Raw genomic sequence first — 24336 nt, 5'->3', positions numbered from 1 at the left:
TGTTTTTGGTTGTCTTTTTTTTTATAAATAAAAGAATTCTTAAAAATTATTTCCCCTTAATACATTTTTACAGCAAAATGGGAAGTGATACAAAAAAAACATGTGTTTAAATACATGCATATTTTTAATACATTATTAACACTATAAAAGGATTCAACAATGTAATCACAGCATTTACATCGTAGCTGTATTTTAGGTAATTTTGCAGCTACAAAAACTTAATTAGTTACTTACATACTTTTTTTTTAATTTTCAAATGTATTTCAGTAATAGTTATTAGTTCACACCATTAAACCCAAATTAAAAAAAAAGAAGTAATAAGCCAGGAGTTAATTTTACATGCATTTATAAGCCAGGTTACATGTGTACATACATATTGTATAATCCAGGTTCGATTTGTACATACATATTGTATAAGCCAGGTTCCATGTGTGCATACATGTATCAGTCAGGTTCTATTTGTACAACTATATTAGCGTATACCCTGTCTCCACAGAATAACCAATTACTAATTAATACATTATTTAAAATAATCGGGCTTAAAATGTTGTAATACGAGTTGTGTTTTATTATAATGTTTAAATAAACCATTGGCCAAATCAAATAATATTCTTTGACACATACACCACACATGGTAGACACGTAATATTTAAAACGCAAGTTATGCATGGCAAGACGTATGCATTTAAGACATAATATTTTTTTTATTCGGGTGCGCTATTTATAAGACGCTTCAAAATTAATTGTATTATATCGAATAAAAGGTTATCCAAAAGTGTATGGCGACCGAAAATATTTAAAATATTACACCCCTCCCCCCACCCCCTTAGTCCTAACCCAGTCCACACGTGTCACATGTCAACAACCAAATCAACCTCCCACCTCTGATGCTAACGTCCACAAAAACTTAACAGACCACTTAAACATTACACCTGATGAACTCATTCAATAACATGTATTGTGTACCTTTCAGCGCCATTAATTAACACTTTATTACAGTGACTAATTTTAGGTCATGTTTATTTTTAGCACTACAAACTGAAAGTAAAACATAGACTTGAAAAAAAAACAGAATAAATAAACTATTTTAAACTTATAAGTATAAATATAAAACCTCTTGATTTATTTTTGTTTTTGAGTCTTCCCTTTAAATCTATTATTCGCTGTACTCGTTCAATTTGTTATTAACAATCATAACATTTAAAGGTCGTAAAATCACATAGGGTTCATGGCCACTCATTTTGTTTAATGTCTCACATACTATAACACTGGTCAAAATACAAAGAGATGTGTGCCAAAGGTGAACGTGTTGGACGGTTAGATATGGTGAAACTGTCAGACATACACATACGTATGTAAATTAACGGTGGATTTACTGGAGTGTTAGGTATAGCCAAAGACAATGTAAACGATCTAAACTCGACATTGCAAAAGTAGATTCAACTATCTGTTTTAATCACCATCCTATTTATTATCATCATCACCAACACCACCATCATTTTTACCACAAATAGGCTACTACTCTGATGAGGGTTATCCACTAATATGTAAAGCCTGCCACTATCATAATCAGTCTTTTTACAATACAACAATAAGGGTTAAACATTTTCGAGAACATGACTTATTTTATACTTCTCTTTATTGAAAAAATCGTATAGATTAACGCCAAAACTTCTGATGATCAAATTGTTCTGCTACTGTCACTGTAAGTGTTGAATGTGTTTCTTGTATCTCAGATCACACCCTGAGTGGTCTAAGTGTTGGATGTGTTTCTTGTATCTCAGCTCACACCCTGAGTGGTCTAAATGTTGGATGTGTTTCTTGTATCTCAGCTCACACCCTGAGTGGTCTAAGTGTTGGATGTGTTTCTTGTATCTTAGCTCACACCCTGAGTGGTCTAAGTGTTGGATGTGTTTCTTGTATCTCAGCTCACACCCTGAGTGGTCTAAGTGTTGGATGTGTTTCTTGTATCTCAGCTCACACCCTGAGTGGTCTAAGTGTTGGATGTGTTTCTTGTATCTCAGCTCACACCCTGAGTGGTCTAAGTGTTGGCTAGTGCGCATGTCATGGTAGAATGTTTACAAGTAAAACTAGAGACCTAGAGATTATGTACGTCTCTTTTTAAACAAGATTTTCGTTCATAATGTTACATCAGTGTAATCTCATCAGGACTATGCTGTCACCAGCTGGTATAAGAGTGGTAGGTGCGGGATGGGTGGATGGGTGATAGATACATGAGTGGTAGGTGCGGGGTGATGGGTGGATAGGTGATAGATACATGAGTGGTAGGCACGGGGTGATGGGTGGATGGGTGATAGATATATGAGTGGTAGGTGCGGGTGATGGGTGGATGGGTGATAGATACATGATTGGTAGGTGTGGGGTGATGGGTGGATGGATGATAGATACATAAGTGGTAGGTGCAGGGTGATGGGTGGATGGGCGATAGATACATGAGTGGTGAATGATGGATGGGTACAATAATGGCCTTCACACAGACAAACTTAATAAAACTAACACTGGCGACTGAATCAATTAAGACACATGCAAGACACATGTAAAACACGTTTAAGACACATTTAAGGCACATTGAAGACGCGCTTCCTCATTTCGTATGTAAGATATATTAAACACACACATGATTTAAACGTCTGTGTTAAAAAAACAGTTGTATTAATGCAATAACTATCAACTTCGTATGAGATTGTATCGGGAAAATGGCAAGCTGCTAAAACTTTCCACGCGTCTAGCTAAGTACTGGTAGGAATTCAATTTAATTATGAAATAACAGTAGAAATGACGTGGCTTACTAATGTGATAAATATCATACATTGTTACATTAATTGAAAATATTCCAAAATATATTAAGTAATTACGCTATTTGGCTACAAAGAGTGGTTTTAATATACTACTGTCTTATTCGAAAACATTTCAAGGGCGATAACCGAAAATATAACTTCCAAATTAATTTATATCATTGAATTTTCTTTTTTTATACTAACAAAGGCCAATAGTTTCATCAACTCATTTACTAAGATACTATATTGATTCAAGGAAACAGTTTTAGCATTATTCTTATATGTGTCTTTAAAAAATGTATGACTAAATTAATAACAAAAACAATGATCAAGCATTATACATATGGCAAAGACTATCTATTGGGCAACATAAATTGACATTAGTTTGTGTTTGTCGAGAAATTCCTGTATACTTTTCTTCTTAGAGTCAAATGTAATTTTTAGTTTCATATTGTGGGAGCAGTATGATGTGCGATCACACAGCACGTAATTTGAATTTGACGCTTGGCTTGCCTTAAACACAGACACCCTCTCCACGCCTCTTCAGACACATCTACCCCCTCCCCCTCTGTCCACTTCACCCTCAGACATGATAACCCCACATCCCCTTTAACTGTTCCAACGACCCCACTACCCACCCCAACATCAATTTCGAATATATATTCATTTACTTATTTAACGTTCAGTTCTAAATCTTGCTTCTTACCCCTCATCTTTCACACAGGAACCTTTTGAAAACTCAATGCGACTAGTATATAAACTGGTCAGCATATTTTATTTCCTTACATAGAAAACGCTTCACTGTCCCTTTGACCCACCCCCCCCCCCTCAATCATTGAACAATTTCATTTACACTCCCTACCCGGAGTCCTGACACTTTCATTTGACCTTCACCCCTTCTACTGTTATCCCTTAATTTATTTTATTAAAAAAAAACAAAATCCCTATCCTATTTGTATTCTATCAAAAGTACATATAGATGTTAGTACAACTACATTTGTATCATTATCTCTACACTTTCAAAAAAAGGTTTTTCCTTATCTCATGGTGCACGTTGAAGTATTCAGCATTTAATGATAAGCGGCTTATAAACTTCCAGTAGAAGACAACCAGTTTTGATAAAGTCAATGGTCTAACGAGTCTTTTTAACACCATTCTCATCAATATAACTTTCCATCGATACACCGATTGCTATGTGGTAATCATTAACGATCCTGTAACAATGTTAACCACTTTCGAGTTCTTTACCAGCAAAGTATCACAATCATTCATTGTATATGCTGGATTGTAGTTGAATTTGTCATTTATTTATGTCTATGCTCCTTGTGCTATAAGAATCTGATACACGTTCACCATTGTAATGAAAAGATAGCTCATGTTTATATTTAAAAAATGTGGTCGGAGATGTTAGTGTGATTGAAATAATTTATTTTGGACGGACATTTTTTTTCCAACTGTATTACAATATACTGTCAGTGATTAAGTACGAGTGAAGTTTGGAGACATTCATAAAATAGAAATAAATTTAAACTGAGTGACGCCATTTAATCCACAGCAGACACACTTACAGACAAATAGACAACCAAACATACACCGTATTCCCATCTTTATCTATATCTATAGATACGATATTTGTTTTAAAAAAAAAATTGACTTTCTGAATTATGATACATGAAAGATAGCTCCAACGTTAAGTGAAATATTGAGTGCAATATTTTTGGAATACACACTTTCATATACATTGTTTTGTTTGTTCTTACATGTTGTTGTTGATCGAAAGTAGAAAATTAACCACACGTTAAGTAAATAAAAAAACATTAAAAAAGAGATAATTTCTTTACTTCAAGACTTTGATTTTCAAACAAACATATAATTAAGTTGTGTTTTTTTCATTTATTTTACTGAACGAAACCGATACACCGAAATAATTCATTAAATAGTTTGAACCAACAGTTGTTGGTTAATTCGCTGTTTTAATCGACAAAATGTGATCTTTGAGTGTAGGACTTTTAGATTATATTAATTTTAACAAAGTGAATTGTATTAAAATCATTAGCCATCATGTAGACAATAGTGGCACATGTAGCAATATCATCCAACACTCACTAAAACATATTTTCTCCACATTATAAAGGTAGTTGTACACAACCTCAGCATGTCTAGGGAAGTTAAAAAAAAACGTGTAACGGGGAGCTAGGGACAAAACACATTATATAAACAACGTAATAAATAAACACAATATTGACAACAAACTTTTAAAGGAAACTAACATTGGAACTACAGAAGAAGCAAATAAACTAAATGCATACATCGAAAGTCTCAAGCAAAACATTACTCGATCAACCCTCAAGTAAATTAACATTAGAACAGTCTTCTGTTTCCCAGTTTTTTTTTATAAGTGCACAACCTGAATTGTAGAAAGAGATACACACCTCATCCCCCCCCCCCCCGACACACACAGACACACTTCTCCCCATTCAACCGGACAGGCGGATATTTCAAGGTAGCGTGCTCTCATCGCCAAGTGTCAATTTAATGTCATGGAAAGTTTTGGAATGATAGATCAGTATGAGTATTACAGAGACACTTCTCCCTCGATCGTTTCTATTTCTGTCCATGGGTGACTGCAATGTGAACTTTTGACTCCGCAGCTAAGGACTGAGCACAGCGAAGAGAAACCGAGTTTGCACACCTTATTTTAGTCTAGTTCGTATGCCATTTTATTTTCTCCCTTTGATTATTATATATGCAATTGATGTTCATATCTTTGATGCTGTGTAAAACTATCAAACAAATTTTTATTACTGATTTAAATGTTTAAAACAATGTTTAGGTCCTATCATCCGGCCCGTGAATAACTTTTTGTCCACGGAAATAAACGTTTGTTGGTGATGGCTGAGGAACTTTACTCAGAAAAATCACGACATCATCATCATCATGATCATCATCATCATCATTCCTTTGTGGCCCCTGGGGAGCAAAGCAAAGCAACCTTTATCTGTGCCCATGTGTGCCCAGCTGTTTTCGCCTCTTCTTCGACCGTTCTTCTCCATGTCTTCCTTGTTAAATGCTTGCCGCCCTTCTTCTTCTTATTCGTTCTTAACTGTATTGTTGGAAGGGATTCTCTCCAACACAATTAAGTATAACGTGTCAAATTGTTAGGCCGTTTTCTCCTATTTCAGCCTGCTTTTCTTTTTGGATTTGCTTCTACAGCTTTTGTCCAACCAAGAACAAACTACAAGGCAGCAAGTTGGAGAAAGATGGCGTTAGAGATGGGTTGATCAGTCCAGTGTTAGCGGGTGGACGTGTTTAGGAAGCAGTTGTAGTTAGATATTGTTAGGTGTATTGTTAGCAGATGGTTGAGTCGGACTAAGATTACATTTGATTATGCTGGATTTGTGAAAAAAATAAAATATGATCTGGCCAATTGAAAAGTATCATTGCTTATACTAAATTGTTGGGATACCTTTTAAATGTGTACTTTTTTTTACAAGCTTTTATTTAACTCATTGTCTCTGTCATTCTGTCGTTAGTTAGTTTAGATCGAAACGCCCGAGCGAATTTGCAGGCACTTCTAAGTGAGAGATACTGTTCGTGGTTGGTACGTGGGTCAAGATATGAAATTAAATTTGACTTAATTGGTTGACTGATTAATTATTTTTTTTTTATGAATTATTTAAAATTTCTACACTCGACACATAATCTGTTGTCTACACTCGACACATTATCATGCTGATTTGCATCTGCGAAACTACTTAAAACACAGGTACAGAATCACTACGTTGATTAAATTGTTGAATCATAATGTTCACAAAAATGTAATGTGTATCTCTTTAATTAATTTTGTTATTACTTCCCATGTAAGTTTTACATAATTGTTTAAGGGGAGATTAATTTCAAAGAATAAACTTCGTAGAACAAACAGTATGTAAATTTAACAAAAATAAAATAATCCACTATTGGTTATAATTAGAAAATGTATGTATTAATTATGTTACTAAATTACACACACTTTATATTATATTTTATAACGTAAATATAAAATTGAGTTATATTCAGAAAAATAAATTCATTAAATATTTTTAGAAACATGTATATTTATTTAAATTCTTCCATTTATTCTACGATGGTCTAATTGTTACGTATGTGCTAAATATTGAAAAATAATTTCGAAATTTATCCCATGCTGTTTAAAAAAACATTTAAAAAAATAGCTATTCTCCACATGGATACTCTGATGTGTTAATTTTATAAACATGCGCATGAGTCTAATACAATAGTATGTATTTACTGATGGGGTAATTCTACAAACATTCGCACGAGTCTAACACAATAACATTGGTTTACTACAAGATGTTCTATAAACTAGCTTAGTTTAAAATAACCAGAAATGCATGTATAATGCCATGATGAGTTTTATAATTGCATATGCCTTATATCGACTCAACCAAGTTTTAAAATAACCGCCCCAAAAATTAACGTGTGATTCACATGCAAGGCAGGGCTAGACTAGATTTAGTATTTGAAAATATTTCCTGCTAAAATATAATATTTTAGGAGAATGTTGAATGTAACATTCATCGACTATTATTTGTCACATCTCTAAGATAAAATATATGCACACATGTTAGTGTTTTAAAATTCGTAACCGTATAATATTTTAACAACACATAATTAGCTCGCTTAATGATCACGTGTCGATTTTATAAAAAAATAAAACACTCATCTTAAGTTATACTTCGTTTTCCGTAGAATACTTTAACAACAATAATACACGATATCCACAGTTTTTAAAATTAAAAACAGTATTCTTACATTTTAACCATAAAACATACAATAACTATATAATTAGAATGATCTACTGAAAAATAAATATGTATTGTATAAGATAATTAAGATATTTGTATTTAGGTTTCTTTTACTCAGGGTTGTTTTTACACTCTTGATTGCCTGTAATCTTTGGTCACCATAGTGCAACAAATTTTTAGCAAAAGCATTTGTCGTAATTTTTTTTTAATTCCTGAGGCATGTATACTACTGCATTACTTTTGGCAAATATTTTCAATATGATGTATACTATTATAAAAAACGAGCCGGCCCGCGGCATAACATACGCCGCTATTTAGTTGTTTTATTTTCTACTTTTCAGTAATTCATTATTTGTGAATTCGACAGTACCAACGCTGCCACTGAAAATATTTCTTTAAAACACTATAAGTAGCTCGTTAAGGACCATACCCCCCCCTTCCTCCCCGCCCCCCCCCCCCTCAACGTTTAAAATCGTTGGTTCTGCTTGTAAACATTTAGAGTGAACACAGCTCACTAAGACCATGTAGGGGTGGGGAGGTAGGGAGCGCGTTTGCAGCTTGTTTTCTAGCGGCTCCCAGAAGAGAATTATATATATAGATAGATATTTTCTATGCTTGAAGAAAACAAAACATAAAAGCTAACAAAAAAAAACTACAACAGAAAAACATACATTTACTAAACACTAGTTATAAGCCAATAATACCCACTGACCTGTAACGTATGATGGTCAGATGACCAATCGTTAAGAGATGGTCAGTCTGATCTGAAAGGTAAACATTATTTAAATTAGTAACTATGTCTTTTATATTTTTCCTAAGTACTTTTGTATTATATGTATCTGTCATGCTAGTGTGGATGTTAATTGTTGAGCCGCATCGTTACAGTGTTATATTAAACCCATGTCAATGTTTATCAACCAAAAATTCTCAATCAGTTTACGTAAACTGTAGATACAATCCATTTCAAAAGTGTTATTGTAAAACGGATGTGTACTAATCAATTCTATACCATACATGTATTTTTCAAACATAATGAAAGGGAGAAAACATGCACATGCTTTCGTATTTATAGAAACCAAAGGACGTTTAAAACAGGCTTAAGTAAGATTATCAGGTATAATGCATAATGTATTGTTATTAGAACCTGTTAAAAGTTTTGAGGTACAAAAAATATTTTGTTTGAGCATTAAACATGTTCGCTTAGACAGAAATAAAATATTTGAATGAGTGAATACCATTTAAAAAAAAAAAAAAAAAAAAAAAAACATGATTACTTTCGATACAATCGATTTACTTTATTTTGCCGATTCAATTTAATTTTCTTTTTATACACAAGCTACAGAGTTGCACACCCTATTTTACACATGGTTAACCAACACCACACAGTTGTCTGTGTTGTTAAAGTATGATAGATACTTATAAATAAAACTAAAGAGTGTCTCAATAAGAAAATATAAAATTACAGTTTTTTTTAGAAAATAATATAAACTAATGAATTTACATTTGAAATTATAAGATATTAAAAATCAATACAAAAATAGCAGTAGGCCTTATATTTTTTATTTCGTATTTGAAGATGTATTGTATAATTAAATGTATGTTAAAAAACATTATTACATACTTTTATACCGTTTTATACTTATATATTCGACTGCAATTACGATTTATCGGTTTGTATTTTTCTATGTTGTTTTGTACACAGATAGCAGTCATTGTGAAAAAAAAAATGTTTGGATTTATACAAAAAGGTTTTGATAACTTAAGTTCGTATGACGCTGATAGGCTGGCATTCGAAACGTTGTAGTTGTATTTTTTGGTTTGACTAGTCCTCTTCGTCTTTGTTACTTCTTGTGTGCTGGATCGTTACCTGGGTGCCAGAGTTTAAGATGTGCTTTTAGCTGTTTCTTTGTTGTAATGACAGCGTCTGGGGTCTCACAATATGAACACTTATAGGTTATTACCTTTGTGTATTTTGTTGTAACACTGTGCATGTTTGTCTTCATCTCTAGAACCAGACACTGATGTACTACATACCTGCCGTGTGTGTGTGTGTAAGTCAGCTGACCAGTGTGGTCAACACAAATGTTATTGTTTACCTAAGTTCTCTTGTATTTACCACATTGTACAGCTTCAAGGTTCTCACAAAATTAAGACTTGTGTCGTTTTCTTGGTGACATGGTGGATCACTGCTAGACGCTAGTTAAACCTTTGCTGGACACATGTTGGATCACTACTAGACGCTAGTTAAACCTTTGCTGGACACATGTTGGATCACTGCTAGACGCTAGTTAAACCTTTGCTGGACACATGTTGGATCACTGCTAGACGCTAGTTAAACCTTTGCTGGACACATGTGGGATCACTGCTAGACGCTAGTTAAACCTTTGATGGACACATGTGGTATCACTGCTAGACGCTAGTTAAACCTTTGCTGGACACATGTGGGATCACTGCTAGACGCTAGTTAAACCTTTGATGGACACATGTTGGATCACTGCTAGACGCTAGTTAAACCTTTGCTGGACACATGTTGGATCACTGCTAGACGCTAGTTAAACCTTTTCTGGACATATGTCGGATCACTGCTAGACGCTAGTTAAACCTTTAATGGACACATGTTGGATCACTGCTAGACGCTAGTTAAACCTTTGCTGGACACATGTTGGATGTTGGATACTAGATGGTATGACAGATGATAGATTATTGTTTGTGTAACATACATTAGGGACTAAAGCTGGAGACCAAATGGAACAACACTGGACCCATTATAGATACTGTCTAGGAACAGAATTATATAGATTAAGATTAAGATACAGATTAAGACGTTACTAAAGAATTGTTGGTGTAGGTTTAATTATTTTTTTTTAATAAAATCATTCATGTTGTTTATAATTATTTATTTTCATTATGATAAAAGTTATTACATCGCTTATATAGCACCAGATTGTTACACGATTTATACCACTTGTAATAGTGTTGAGAAAATGCAATAATTATGTGAAAATATGTTGACATTATTTAAAATACAGTAGAAAAATAAATAGTACACTTAGTTGTCCTACTAAAGTCTTCGTTTGATAGTAAAATACACGTAACATAAGTAATGTATAACTATTTAATGTTAACTCTGTCTTAGTGATTAACTTGCCAACAATCTTCACCGTTGAAGTAAAATACCTGACTGTCCAGTAAAAAAAAAAAACAAACACGTGTGTATGTATAATATATTCGATGATTACTGTTTAATCTAACAGGCCAAAATGACAGAGACACATGAACACGATTTAAAAAGACGCAGCCAATGCTAACTAAAAGCCACCTCATTGCTCTTAACATTCCTGCACTATTGAGATAACTGTGACAACAGATGGGGTTTGTCGTTAACAACTCTCTAACGATCCACACATTTCATATGCCACTGTTATTACTCTAGATACAAAGAGCTGGTCTAATGAATCTAAACCAGTATGACGTTTTAGCAGGACCAACATTTATTTCCCCACTGTCTGGAAATCAAGTTGACCATCTGGATAGTGTCAATGTCTGGAAATCAAGTTGACCATCTGGATAGTGCCAATGTCTGGAAATCAAGTTGACCATCTGGATAGTGTCAATGTCTGGAAATCAAGTTGACCATCTGGATAGTGTCAATGTTTGGAAATTAAGTTGACCATGTAAATTTCATATTTCACATATGTAAAAAGTAATTAACCTAGCAATTTTTTAAATAAATGTTATTGAGGAAAAAAAAAAAGAAAAAGAAATATTGTTTGCTGTTTATCATCTAAGCTTGACTGAAATAACAAACAACAGCATAACATTTTTTTATCAGATAGAAATATGGTACTGCTACAAGTTTCAAATGTATTTTGCACTTAAAATGTTAATATTTTAGAAGATATGCATTTTCCTGTGCGCATGTTTTCTTTTTTCCGCCATTTTGACAAGTCCTACAACATTTTTTAAAATTATTTTTTTTCACAAAACACACACGAATTCAATAGTTTAGCCATTTTCAAATACAATGAATCATAATTTGTGTTTTAACTAGTTTTTAACAAATTTTAGCAATTTTTTTTTTTACAAGCGTCCCATAAGTGGGACGCTAGCAGAATATGGGTTAACATATACACAGTTCTTCTTCTTCGTTCTTAATTATTAGTGTTGAGGCGGATCGAGATTTATCTGCCAGTGGGTTTTATCGAGACTTTGTTCGAATTTATCAACCATGAGCTTTTTGCCGACTCGACCACGCCTCCAACACAATTAAGCGTTACGTGTCAACTGGTTATGCGCCATTGAGGCCATTGACTCCGATTTCAGCCTGCTTTTCTTTTTGGATTTGCTTCCATAGCCTTTGTCCAACCAAGAACAAACTACAAGGCAGCAGTTGTTTTTAATTTTTGGAGTTGTCTCTCCTAGAAGAGTGGCTGTCCCCAGCTAACGAGCCTCATCTGCCCGAGGGTTCGAACTCAAGACTTTTCGGTTTAGCAACCATGAACTTTACCGACTCGACCACGCCGACCCCCATATACACAGTTTATCAAGTCCTAATTCTAACTGTCTAATTTGCTGTACTATATTATACTTCCAGCTAACTAATATCCAGTTCAATTATATTATCACCTAACAATATCTAACTGCAACTGCTTCCTAAACACACTTAACCTCTGCACGCTATACTGACCAACTCTAACAATATCTACATTTCAGCTGTCCTTTTCACCAACTCTAACACTATCTACATTTCAACTGTCCTACACGCTCTACTGACCAACTCTAACACTATCCACATTTCAACTGCCCTGCATGCTCTACTGACCATTATCTACATTTCAACTGTGCTACACGCGCTTCTGATCAATATGATTTGTAAAGGAATATATTTGCAAGCATCGGGGACTTTATGGAAAATATGGTTGACATGGCATTTGAATAAATAAGACGAACGATCTATGCGGTTAAATTAAAGTTGTTCCGATGATACTATTCCGTGACATTTTTTTAAAACGATAATACGTACATGCACGCTATAATTATCAGACAATAAAATAACCACACCTTAGTCAAGCAGAAACAATATAATAAAAGTGAAACGAACTGACCTGCCACGTGTGACGGTCAGTTGACCAAGCGTTAGGAGTTGGTCAGTCTAACGTGTAGAACATAGTCGCATATCATAAAGTAGTTGGAGATTGATTACAGTTAGGAATAGTCCCTATGTGCCCATATACACTGTAATATTATTTTGCTCTTGGAACTTTGGAGACGAAGGTAAATACAACTAACAAATACCGAAGAGATTCAATATGATGGCGGATATCCAATTATTCTTACGGGACGAGTAGGATTGGAAAAAAGTGTTCCTCTTTTTATTTGTCCTTAAAGTATCTGTCGAATTTCAGAGTGTATAATTTTTTTTTTTTTTTTTTTTTTTTAACAGTCAATCTTTATTACATGGTACTGTAAACACCTCAGTTTTACAATATATCATTGTGGAGACCAGGTCTTTGTATCTGATAACATAATCTCAAGTCCTAGCAACACATGTACTTCAACTTGTAAGCCATTTCTCTATTCCAACTACAGTCATGGTAAATAAACTTTTTGTATCTGTTGACTTATTTGTTATGTAACACTGTTTGACCAAAATATTTCCTTTAAAGATAGAAAAGTGATACATTATTTCAATATAAAAGAGACTTATCAACTGAAAGTGCCCAAGTGTTACAACTAAATAGCACAGTGTATAAAAAAATTGTTAAACTACAAGATTCAAACCCTTACATATACTTTATAAGTTGGTAGTCATCTTTCTTTTCTCAACATTTATGTGGTTCAAAAACAAATTATTTAATAATTTTCATTTTTCTATCTTTCAACATTTTATTCATACAATACATAATGACTAAAAATAATTAACATTCACTTCAATGCTGCAAAACATAACCAATATTATTTCTATACATACATAGGTTGAAATATTACAAAGACCAAAGCATTTGAATGGCCTTGCAAACTCCGACATCATTAAAATTAAAGTTAATTAGCCCAGCAAAACCAATGATAGACAGAAGATACCACAGCTTGCCCACCCAAGGAACAAATTTCACCAAATAGTCATTCAGTACTCCATCAATACCGCAGAATCCATGGAGGAAAACAAAAGTAGTGAGCAAATGATCCATTGTAGATCCCTGAATGAAAAGAGCAGCTGGCATAATCCCAACCATTCCTAAAGTAACAAAACGCTCAACTTTCCAATGACTTGAAGCCATCATGATATGACTCTTACCACGTTTCTCCTCTGGTGTGAATGGACCTCTTCTAGCCCTAAAATATTCAATGGTCGCTAGTGCTGGGCTAGCTGTAAACTGCTTCGAAATTACATCTGTGTTTGCATATGATGGCTGAGGTCTCATCTGCAGCAACAATCTGCTACCCCTTGAACAAGTTCGAAGAAGTGCTACAGTCGCCACCTTGACATTTTTTTTTTTTTTTTTTTTTTTTTTTTTTTTTTTTTTTTTTTAATTTGTTTTGTTTATTCAAAGCTGGAAATTTGTAAGCATAAAATGCACAATGAACACGATTTTAAAAACAATAAGACCAATACTTTAAAATCTGGCGTCGCTCAGTGAACATATCAAGTTTGCGAATAGTATATACATTAGATTTCTCCAGAGTTAAGTCCAATTATATATAACATCTGACATTCTGCACGAGTGAGCAAGACTCAAATTTTCCGAGAATTTAAAAATAATTTAAGCTGGTCTGGATGATAAATGATACATGACTTGGTAACTATACTCAAAAAAAAGTAAAAAATAAAAATGATGACATTGCAACTTGGATGAAAATCTTGTGAGTCCTTGATGCTTTTATCTGCTGAAAATAGTTGAATAAATCACCAACCACGGCCACGATCGTTTCCATTAACAATTTCAACTCCAGCATCTTGAATAAGCCTTTTTGCTTCAGAAATAGCGTTTTTGCTCCCAGATAACTCAACAGAACTTCTACCAGATGAGTCGCCATCACGTGACACCTTTATCCGACAACCACTGTCTGCTTCCATGTCTCGTATTCTGCTTCCACCACGACCGATGATTCTGCCTACTTCAGATGACTCAACATAAATTGTTTCAGATTCGCCACCACCATCACCTCCAAAGCCTCTACCACCGCCGCCACCACCACCACGGCTTCCTCTATCATAATCATCTCGCCTACCCCATCCATCGCCGCTATCACGTTCTCTTCTGCCCCATCCTCCACCGTCATCTCTTCTGCCATATCCTCCTCCACCACGTCCTCCACGCCCCCCGCCATATCCACCACGTCTACCTCCACCACCATTATAATCACCACCACTAAGGCATTCTTCAATTAATCTCTTGGCATTTTCAATCTCTTCCGTTGTTCCACTGATTTCAACAGATTTCATTCCATCCTCATCCTCATCTCTGGATATTTTGATTCTGGCATTACTGTCTTGTTTTAGATCTCTGATTTTACTTCCACCACGACCTATGATCTTTCCCACATTTGAAGACTCAACCATCATTGTTGTTGAACTAACGCCGCCACCACGGCCTCCGCCAAAAGATCCGCTAAATGACATTTTGTCTAGATGTGTTGAGAACGCTACAACTCTGGAACTGTGATATTTGCAATTGAAAAAATAATAACAGTGTTTAAGAATAATGCGGAACAAGTGATCGACATTGAATGGTATGTTTTCGGATTTTAACGCAAAATGTGTGCACGTAGTGTACTGTTTCTAAATATATAAATATAGACAATTTTAATTTTTACAAAAGACGTTTGCTTAATGTTATCGTCAGTTTTTAAAACACAAACTTTCTATCTACGTTTAACTGCGTTTTGTTCCTATAACGTTAAATGTAGATTTTTACCATGAACCAGAAAGCGATGATAATGCACGTTTGTCAATGTTGTCTCCCTTGAATAGTTAAAATTCAAGCAAAAGCAACTACTGTTAAGCAAGTTTTTTGTTTTTTTAAATAATTGATATAAAAAGTACATATATACGGCAATTCTAAACTGATTGACACTTTTAATTAAACTTATTTAATCGTTTAGTTTAAATACAACACTACTTACATTGTAGGATTTACGTATCAGCTTAAACAGGTATTAGGTTAGTTTCCCAACTTTTTGGGGGGCCCAAAGCCGTCAATTATTGAGTCATGTTTGGGCCCCAAAGAAAGTTGGGAAAATAACCTAATGCCCGTTTAAGCTGATACGTAAAACCTACAATGTATATAGTGTTGTATTTAAACTATACGATTTTAGGAATATATGCACTTTTTTTTTATAGCATTGTATTAAAAAACTTGACCGTTATAGGAATAGATGCACTAGTAAAATGCATACTGTTATGCTTTAAAATTAACTTTAAAATAATTTAAATATAATATAAATATAATTTTCTCATAAAATAAACTTTTTATGTCTTCAAGACAATACGTTTTTGAAACTGAAACATGACATTTTGTAACATAACTAATGACAACAATCGTCACAACAACTTTAATGTTTGAGAGTTTGATTTTGTTTAATATTGACTTCTACATTATTTCTTCATACGACGTTTACATTTTCGCTTCTGAATATGAAGTCTAGATCATCTCTCGATGGTTGAAAACATAAACAGATGTCAGTTTATCCATCAAATCTCAACCGTGTTTTGTAACTTTCAGCCGACTTAATATAACTAGGGAAACTGTATAATATGCTGGCAGTATTTATTTAAAATTCACTCACAATCATTCTGCAGGGAAATTATAGTATGCATAACATTAAGTTTAAGCATTATAATCCATATTGGGGCAGTTGGCAATTAAGTTAAGAATGGGTAAGTTCGACAGTTAAATATTTTAATTTATCCAAAAATCAAAAAAAAATTAAGAATATTAGGAGTTGGATTCGCGTTGTTACATTGTTGATTTCAGTTTAGACAATTCTTTTGAGACAGCAATTTATTAATGTGCTAGATTCAATTGTTTATTGATTTTTATTTACATAATTCTGTAATAGGTACATATAAAAATACACAATAGTGATTTGATGATTAATGATCGCGGCAAATAGTATTGATCATGTTTCCTTGTATTTAATTTGACGACGCAAGTTATATGTTATAAATAGTTATGAGGTCAATAAGAAGAAAGGAGAAACAGAGCATAGAGTAGTCAGGTAGAGCAATAGAATTACTGGTCACGTGAGACGGTCAGATGACCACTGAAGCGTGTGGTACTGTTAGCAGTTGAAGAACGATGGTGTAGTGGTCAGTTGTAGAGTTGGTCAGTAGAGGGTGTAGCGGTCAGTTGTAGAGTTGGTCAGTAGAGGCTGTAGCGGTCAGTTGTAGCGTTGGTCAGTAGAGGGTGTAGCGGTCAGTGGTAGAGTTAGTCAGTAGAGCGTGTAGTGGTCAGTAGAGGGTGTAGCGGTCAGTTGTAGAGTTAGTCAGAAGAGGGTGTAGCGGTCAGTTGTAGAGTTGGTCAGTAGAACATGTAGGACAGTTAAAATGTAGATAGTGTTAGAGTTGGTCAGTAGAGTATGTAGGACAGTTGAAATGTGGGTAGTGTTAGAGTTGGTCAGTAGAGTTGGTCAGTAGAGCGTTTAAGACAGTTGAAATGCGGGTAGTGTTAGACCATGCAGATTTGTTACTTTGAATGGAGTAATAAGGTCCTTCAGTTGTTTTAGTTACAACACTATCACTTTACCATATGATCTAGACATTGAAGAGTCGGTTTTTTATTCGAAGATTTATCGTCACTACAAATTTAGTATAAAATATTACTTTTGTTAAAATACGGAGAAACATTATATTTATTTAAAAGTAATTCGACTTTATGTTTACGTTTTATTGGTTTTAAACATACTTTGTACAAATCAAAAACTGTAGCGATTTTTTATATTTTAGCCACTTTTTTTATTACGAAATTTTATTAAGTAAGAATTATTTGTCCATATCACCCAAAATCAAGCCACATTAAAGTCTATAAAAACTGGAAACTTTACTACGGATGATTATTGGAAAGGTCATGATTTAGAAATAACACAAAGTGATGCTGAGGATGAACAAAAAGAATCCTCTCACACTAAGACAAAAATGTTGTAGATATGTCAGGCTGCGACAAATAGTGAGGGAGATTTGTTCAGGAAAATGGGAAAGTTGTATTGATCTCACAACTAAGGTACCATACTTAAGTAAGGACATAACGGTCACTGGGAAAAACATTTGCGAGAAAAAAAAAAGCAACAATCGAACAGAGAATTTTTCAGGGTCATAGATAAGTTAGAACAGTTTTTAATTTTTTTGAACAAGTATTCAAAAAAGTAAAAGTTTCATTTTATATTTAATTGCATTACAGTTTTAATAAAATATTGATTTTACTATGCAATTTATGCAAATTTTCATACATTAAACTTACTTTTATTTTTTTTATTTATCATGTAAAGTATTAGTTGTGTAATATTATAAAGTTTACTTGTATTAAAGTAGTTTATTAGCTGTTTTTTTTAGATTTGTCGCCATTACACTCTCTCTGAACAAAAAATGGTAAATTAATCTGTAAGTATTTTATAAAAACATAATATTTATTTCGACATCTAAACTGATTGAAACATTTAATTAATAAGATACGAATTGAATTATTTGATATGAAGGTAATAAGGTAGGCTATGTGATGAAGTAAATTTAGACATTTAGACACAATTAAGTAAAACACAGTAGAGAGGTAGAATAGTTTAGAATATTATCTATTTCAAGCAGTCTCAGTAGGTAGGAGTAAGTACCAATCACATAGCCGACCAATCAAAAGAGAGATGAGCAGTCACGGTCAGTTGGTCAGAGATAGCGTCAGTTGGCAGTCAAGCGTGTAGAAAGTCAGTCGAGTGTTAGAAGCAGTTGAGCAGAGATAAATTACAGTTGTGGTGTTTCAGTTGATAGAAGTGTAAAAATATCGTCAAGAAATAATGGAATATGTTTTATTGAATGAGAAGTGTAGTATACTAGATATCGATATAATTAAGACTTTGGATATTTGAAATTGTGTAAAAATAAAAACGTTATTTTATTGAACTTGGAACAGTGTCAGTGGTGCTATATTTCACAATGAAGAAACTCTCAGGCCTCACATAAGAAAGACAATACCCATACACATATACAAACAGTATGTATAAACATTATCGCAACACAACATATGGTAGAGCTGTGGAATTTTCAGCCTCTACAGAATTGTGTGAATTTAGCGGATTAGCACAAAATGGAAGAAAAACGTGGCGCTGTCGACTTAAGTGAAAAGATAAGAAACTTCCTTAATCGCTTTAAACGTATGGGATTAATCCCGTGTTGGATTTGTTTTGTACCAGATGTGTTTCTGTCTTATGTGTTTTATGTGTTACTCATAGCTGTTTATTCCTATGGTCCAATGCAATTATTTGATCTATTTTTAGTAACACATCACAAGCACTAATGTGAGTATATATTTGGGATATAAAGATTTTAGTACAGTTTGTCTGTGTTATGTAACTGTGATAAATAATATAGATTTACAATTAGTAAGTCAGTTTTCAGCTTTTTTCAAAAGTAAGTATGTCCATAAATAGCAGCAAAACAAGATTCATTTTGACCGGCGAATGCACGTTTATTTCATTTACCGACATAAGCACTTTCTTTGCTTACACTGACCATGAGATCCTTTTGACTGATTTGGTGAGCCATGTGACATAATTATCCAATCACACGCTGAGATGGATATTAGGGTTATTCGTATGGCAGGACTAGGGTTGGGGTTAGGGTTACATGCAACGTATGATTTTAGATACTGATGTCCGAAAATATAATTGGTGATTTGGGTAGTTAGTAGTATTATAATCTCGACTTATGTTATTGTTAGAAATTAGGGTTATTCGTATGGCAGGACTAGGGTTAGGGTTAGGGTTAGTGACAGGGTTAGCATTGACATTAAGCGATCAATGTGTGTATTTAGTTAACTACCAGTAACCTAACACCCCTTTTTAAATAGGATTCTATTATCGGACACTGGTATAAATATTCCCCCATGAAACTATGTTCGCATCAACTACAACATATAAATTCGGCTTTCTATAACTCGGATGACACGCTATGTGTAGGCCTATATTTAACTTCAGTCTGTCAGAATATATTAGTCTTATAACAGCATTTAGGATTAGCTAATAATAGATGTAGACTGGCTGATCTTCAGATTTCAGCAACAGTAAAGTATAATTATATAAGTAGATCAAGACCCGATAGCAATGTAATGTAAGGTAATTTTTGTATATAATTATATGTTTACTTAATTAAAAAAAAACAAACATAGAATACTCGTTTCAGGCTTGTTCGAATTTCAGAAAAAAAATTGGAAATACCTCTTTTAAAAAAAAAAATTAAAACAAGTTTCAACAATATGTCATTTTTGTGAGTGCTATCGAAAATCTCTGTTTTAATGAATATTGACTATGATGCTTGCTGTCTGTTAATCGGTAAAAATAATATTAAGTATGAAAGTTATGTATGTGTAATGGTTTCTCGCGTTATGTTTATTTTTATGTTTTTTTTTATTTATACTATTAGTTTTAAATACATTTCCTTTTAATGCTTTGTCATTCTTTATTATGCATTTAAAATAAAAAATTATAATTAAGAGAAAAAATTGCTTTTTAATTTGTTTAGTGCAAATCTATTAAAAGGCGCTCAAGTGCACACATATTTGACTATTTAAAAAAGGGAAATAAGTCATGGAAGTGGTTTGAACGTTTGCCTATCTTTCACGCGTTGGATTTATTTTCAAAGAATTTTGCCGACAACAGCGTGTGTTTGATTGTAGGAGAAAGAGGACTGGGGCTGGTGTCTATAGAATAAAGATAATCCAACCGCAGCTACAATATTCTTTTTACAAAACAACCATCAATTCAAAAATGCAAGAAAATTATTTTTTTAACTGTAAAAAAAATTGATTTTGGTCGGCGGTGGGCCCCTAAACGGCCCGCCCCCCCCCCCCCGCATTGCGGGGTCTGGCGGCACTGTAGTTCCGCCCCTGATAGCAAGCTGACCGACTTGATAGTGACGATGTAACAGATGTAACAACAACATTTACTAAATGAACCTCTACTGTTCACTGAGAGATTTGAGCAAATCAAAAGAAATGAAAGTACTCTGACGTTCATAGTCATAGTACATTCTCTCAACACAAAAACAAATGAGATTAAGTTTGAGCTATTTGGAATTGATGCTGGTTCGCTTCAAATTAAGATTTGTGGAGCAGTAAGTTTACTGTTTGACTGACAGTATCCTTTAATACAGTTGAAAAAAAATCCTCTAATTTATGGAATGTGTAAAGTAATATTATATCGACCAAATCAGTTATCTTTGAAAAATGTATAACGCTTGGCTACTGTTTTAAAATTAATTTATTCACCTCATATTTTAAGAAGCTTTAAAGAACAATGAAAACCCTGTTTGAGTATATCAACAAATTATTTAGGTAATTTAAATGTGGGCAACTATCAGCCCTTTTTAGTATGTAAAAAGAAAATGTAATGATATAAAAATTTGTTAAAGTTAATTTTTAAATTATCGCCCTTGACTTGATTTTGGAATAAGACATGTAGTATTTTGGAAGCATTCATTTTTATTGCAATTTTAAAATTACACAACTCTAAACTAATTGCGTACCTACTTAATATATATAGGAATATTTTCACTGAATGCAACACTGTATCAGATATATCACGTTAGTAATCAACGTCATTTCTACTGTTATGTTATAATTAAATTAAAATCCTACAAGTATCTGGCCAGAGACGCGGACAGTTATTGGGCTTGTAAGTTGTTAAAAGTAAGTTACCAAGTTCTCGCTCCGGTAGTTGCCAGCTAGCGTTTTTTTTTTCAAACCAAATGAGAATATTATATTTTTTTTAAGTTATGAAATCTACTTTCGCTTTTAGAATCTAAACAAACTCGACGATGAGTTGTTTTAAGTACATTAATTTAAAAATAACACACAAATATATCATATTTTATATAGATAGATCTAGATCTAGAATACACATGTTTTTTGACGTAGGACTAGACTCTGTATAATAATAATATTTAAAAAAAAAAATAAAATATGAGATTTAAAAAAGATTTCAATCGTAAATCAAGCCTAGATTTAATTATTAAAAAATAAATATAGATCTAGTAAATATAGCCAAGATCTAGAGTCTAGATTTCTAGATCTAGAATTCTAGATATGCCATATAGACTAGATCTAGATCTATGACTTAAAAATAGTCATCTTCAAAATTCCGACTTAGACAGTAACATACGACATACAGGATTTTTTTTTTATTTATAGACTCAAGTAGAGATCTAGATTCTAGATCTAGTCTAGTTTTTTTATTTTTTTTATCTTACAATGTAGTTGAGTGTAGACTTGAGAATTATGAATTAATTTACTAAATTAGGCCTAATAAATAGGCTACTTACTTTAAGACAACTAGACTAAAATAGTTTCAATATAAATGTATATATTATTATAATCTAGAGTATTCTAGATCTAGTGAAGTTGAGTGTAGTCTTGTTGTAGAACTTAAGAACTAGATCTAGAAATTAGAGAGTAGTGAACAGTAGTAATTTAGATATAGAATCTAGACTAGTAATGTAAATTATGCACTAAGTGTAGATCTAGAATCCAGACACTGACTAGATTCTTCTAGATTTAGAATCTAGATTCTACGAAATTTATTATTATTATTATTAGGCCTATTTGTTAATTTATATTATCAGGTAAATGAAAGTCAACACATCTAGCCTAACAAAATGCCATGAATTTAAAATATATTATGACTTAGGGGTCGTCCATAATTGACGTTACACTCACAGGGGGTAGGGGTTCAGATGGTGCGACGTCACACTTTTGCATTATAAAAAAGCAATGTTAGAAAACGAATTATAGACGTTATTTCGCGTTTTAGAAAACTGATTTAATAAATTGCAATATGAATTGATTAAAATATTCTATTTTGACAGAGTTCAGACAAGATTTTGGAAATAAATATCGATGTTTAAAAGAAAAATTAAACTGCAATTTTGAGGAGGGGGGGATGTAGGCTGAGGTGTGAAGTCATTTTAGGGGGGGGGGGGGTGTTTGGCTTTTTGTGACGATGTGTGACGGAGGGGAGGTAAAATCGTCCAAAAAAGCGTGACGTCATTTATGGATGACCCCTTAAATAAAGTTTGGTGAAATGGAAATTAAATTTTTAAATTTATTGATAAGGTGTAACTTATTTATATTATTCCTTTGGAGCTGATAGTAATAAAAAGTTAATGAAATTGTATAGTTTTATCCAATTTATGTTTCTAAACCTTGCATGAACTTAATTTAAATATATTTAGCTGCCCAGACAAAGAACCCAATGAATTTTCCAGAATTGGCTTGTCGTTTGACTGATGGTAACAAAGAGAATCCCCCAGGATCTTTGCTGATAAGAAAATCTGAAGACGTACCTTATTTTTCTATACCTAAATGTGATTTGTCTAATGAAAATATTAATTCAATGACTATTGTTAAAGATATTTTAACATTATTGCATACATTATCTTCTAAAATTTCGTTTTTTATCTCTAAACCTTCTACGATTTCTTCAAGAGATATTTTAACATCTTAACATACTTCCCACAGTTTGTATGTTCAAAATTTGCAATATTCTGAGAGACAAAGTAATAATAAATTTGTACCCAGTGTTTTAGTTTCAGCTCTATTAAAATGTAATAACTAAAACAATTTCAAAATTAAATGTTTCTTATCCCATATGATAGTAGTCTGTTTTATTTAAGAAAAGTCGACTTAAAAAATGTAGTGTTTGGATGTCAATAAAACATAAGGACATGGACTGGTTTGTGGGTAAGCTTTTATACTTAATGTACAATGGAGATTCAGTTTTGATGTCAATATAGTTGCTTCTGTAATAATTAAACTATAAACAATAGCATTAACGTAAATATCTCAATGGCAGTTCAGTATACTCATCATTGATTTCAAATAACAAAACAGAACTACAGTTTCAAAATTGGAAAAAAAATGAAAAGAATGTCATAAATGAATGATTTTTAATTACTAAAACAGAAGATGCATCAATATAGAAATACATTGTATATAATTTATATTTGTTTTCATGGACACTCTTTAATTCTAAATTAAAAGTTAAATTCAGCTTCCTTGTGTCTAAAATTCCACATCCATGCTGTTGCATTTACCTCGAAATTAAATAAATAATACTTTAAACAACTTTCAGTATTATGAAAAAATTAATCATTGATTAAAACGTTTGCAAATGAAATAATATGACTTAACATTTGTGTAAGGAGCTGGAGAGCCGCAGTAACCAAAAGAGCCGCATGCAGCTCGCGAGCCGCAGGTTGCCGACCCCTGCCCTATGTTTTAATATATGGCAACTTTAAGTAAATTCATTTTTGTGTGTGTGAAGTCAAGCTTTTTATTTAACACAAAAAGACAAAATGATGTCAAGAATAATCAGTATTTTGAATATTAAGAAATTAGAACAAATATTGAACTGATTATTGTCTTACGTTTTCAAATGTACACATATCCAGACTAAAAGTTCTGCAACATTACATGTCAAGCTTAGTGTACACTTTTATAAAGAAGAATAATATTCTAGTTGCTTCTCCAGTT

At 33.0% G+C, this 24336-nt stretch overlaps 2 protein-coding genes across 2 annotated transcripts; both read right to left on the bottom strand.

Moving 5' to 3' along the window:
* Window positions 1-13051: 13051 nt before the first annotated feature.
* On the bottom strand, window positions 13052-14094 carry LOC131939056 (succinate dehydrogenase [ubiquinone] cytochrome b small subunit 2-like; the record flags this gene model as incomplete). Its single annotated transcript, XM_059297303.1, has 1 exon — window positions 13052-14094. A coding segment is annotated over one exon (504 nt), but the record flags the coding sequence as incomplete, so codon positions are not given.
* A 37-nt stretch (window positions 14095-14131) lies between these two features.
* On the bottom strand, window positions 14132-15274 carry LOC131939123 (uncharacterized). The gene has a single exon (XM_059297347.1). It carries the CDS (start codon window positions 15225-15227, stop codon window positions 14511-14513), a length of 717 nt encoding a protein of 238 aa, XP_059153330.1. The 5' UTR covers window positions 15228-15274; the 3' UTR covers window positions 14132-14510.
* Window positions 15275-24336: the final 9062 nt, after the last annotated feature.

This window comes from Physella acuta, unplaced genomic scaffold, assembly GCF_028476545.2.
Source record: "Physella acuta isolate Inbredline_101_S28 unplaced genomic scaffold, ASM2847654v3 ptg000264l, whole genome shotgun sequence".
Lineage (NCBI taxonomy): Eukaryota > Metazoa > Mollusca > Gastropoda > Physidae > Physella > Physella acuta.
This window is presented reverse-complemented; position numbering and strand designations above follow the sequence as displayed.

Coding starts and splice junctions, on each gene's coding strand:
- LOC131939123 (XM_059297347.1), bottom strand. CDS start 15,227: ATGTCATTTAGCGGATCTTTTGGCGGAGGCCGTGGTGGCGGCGTTAGT.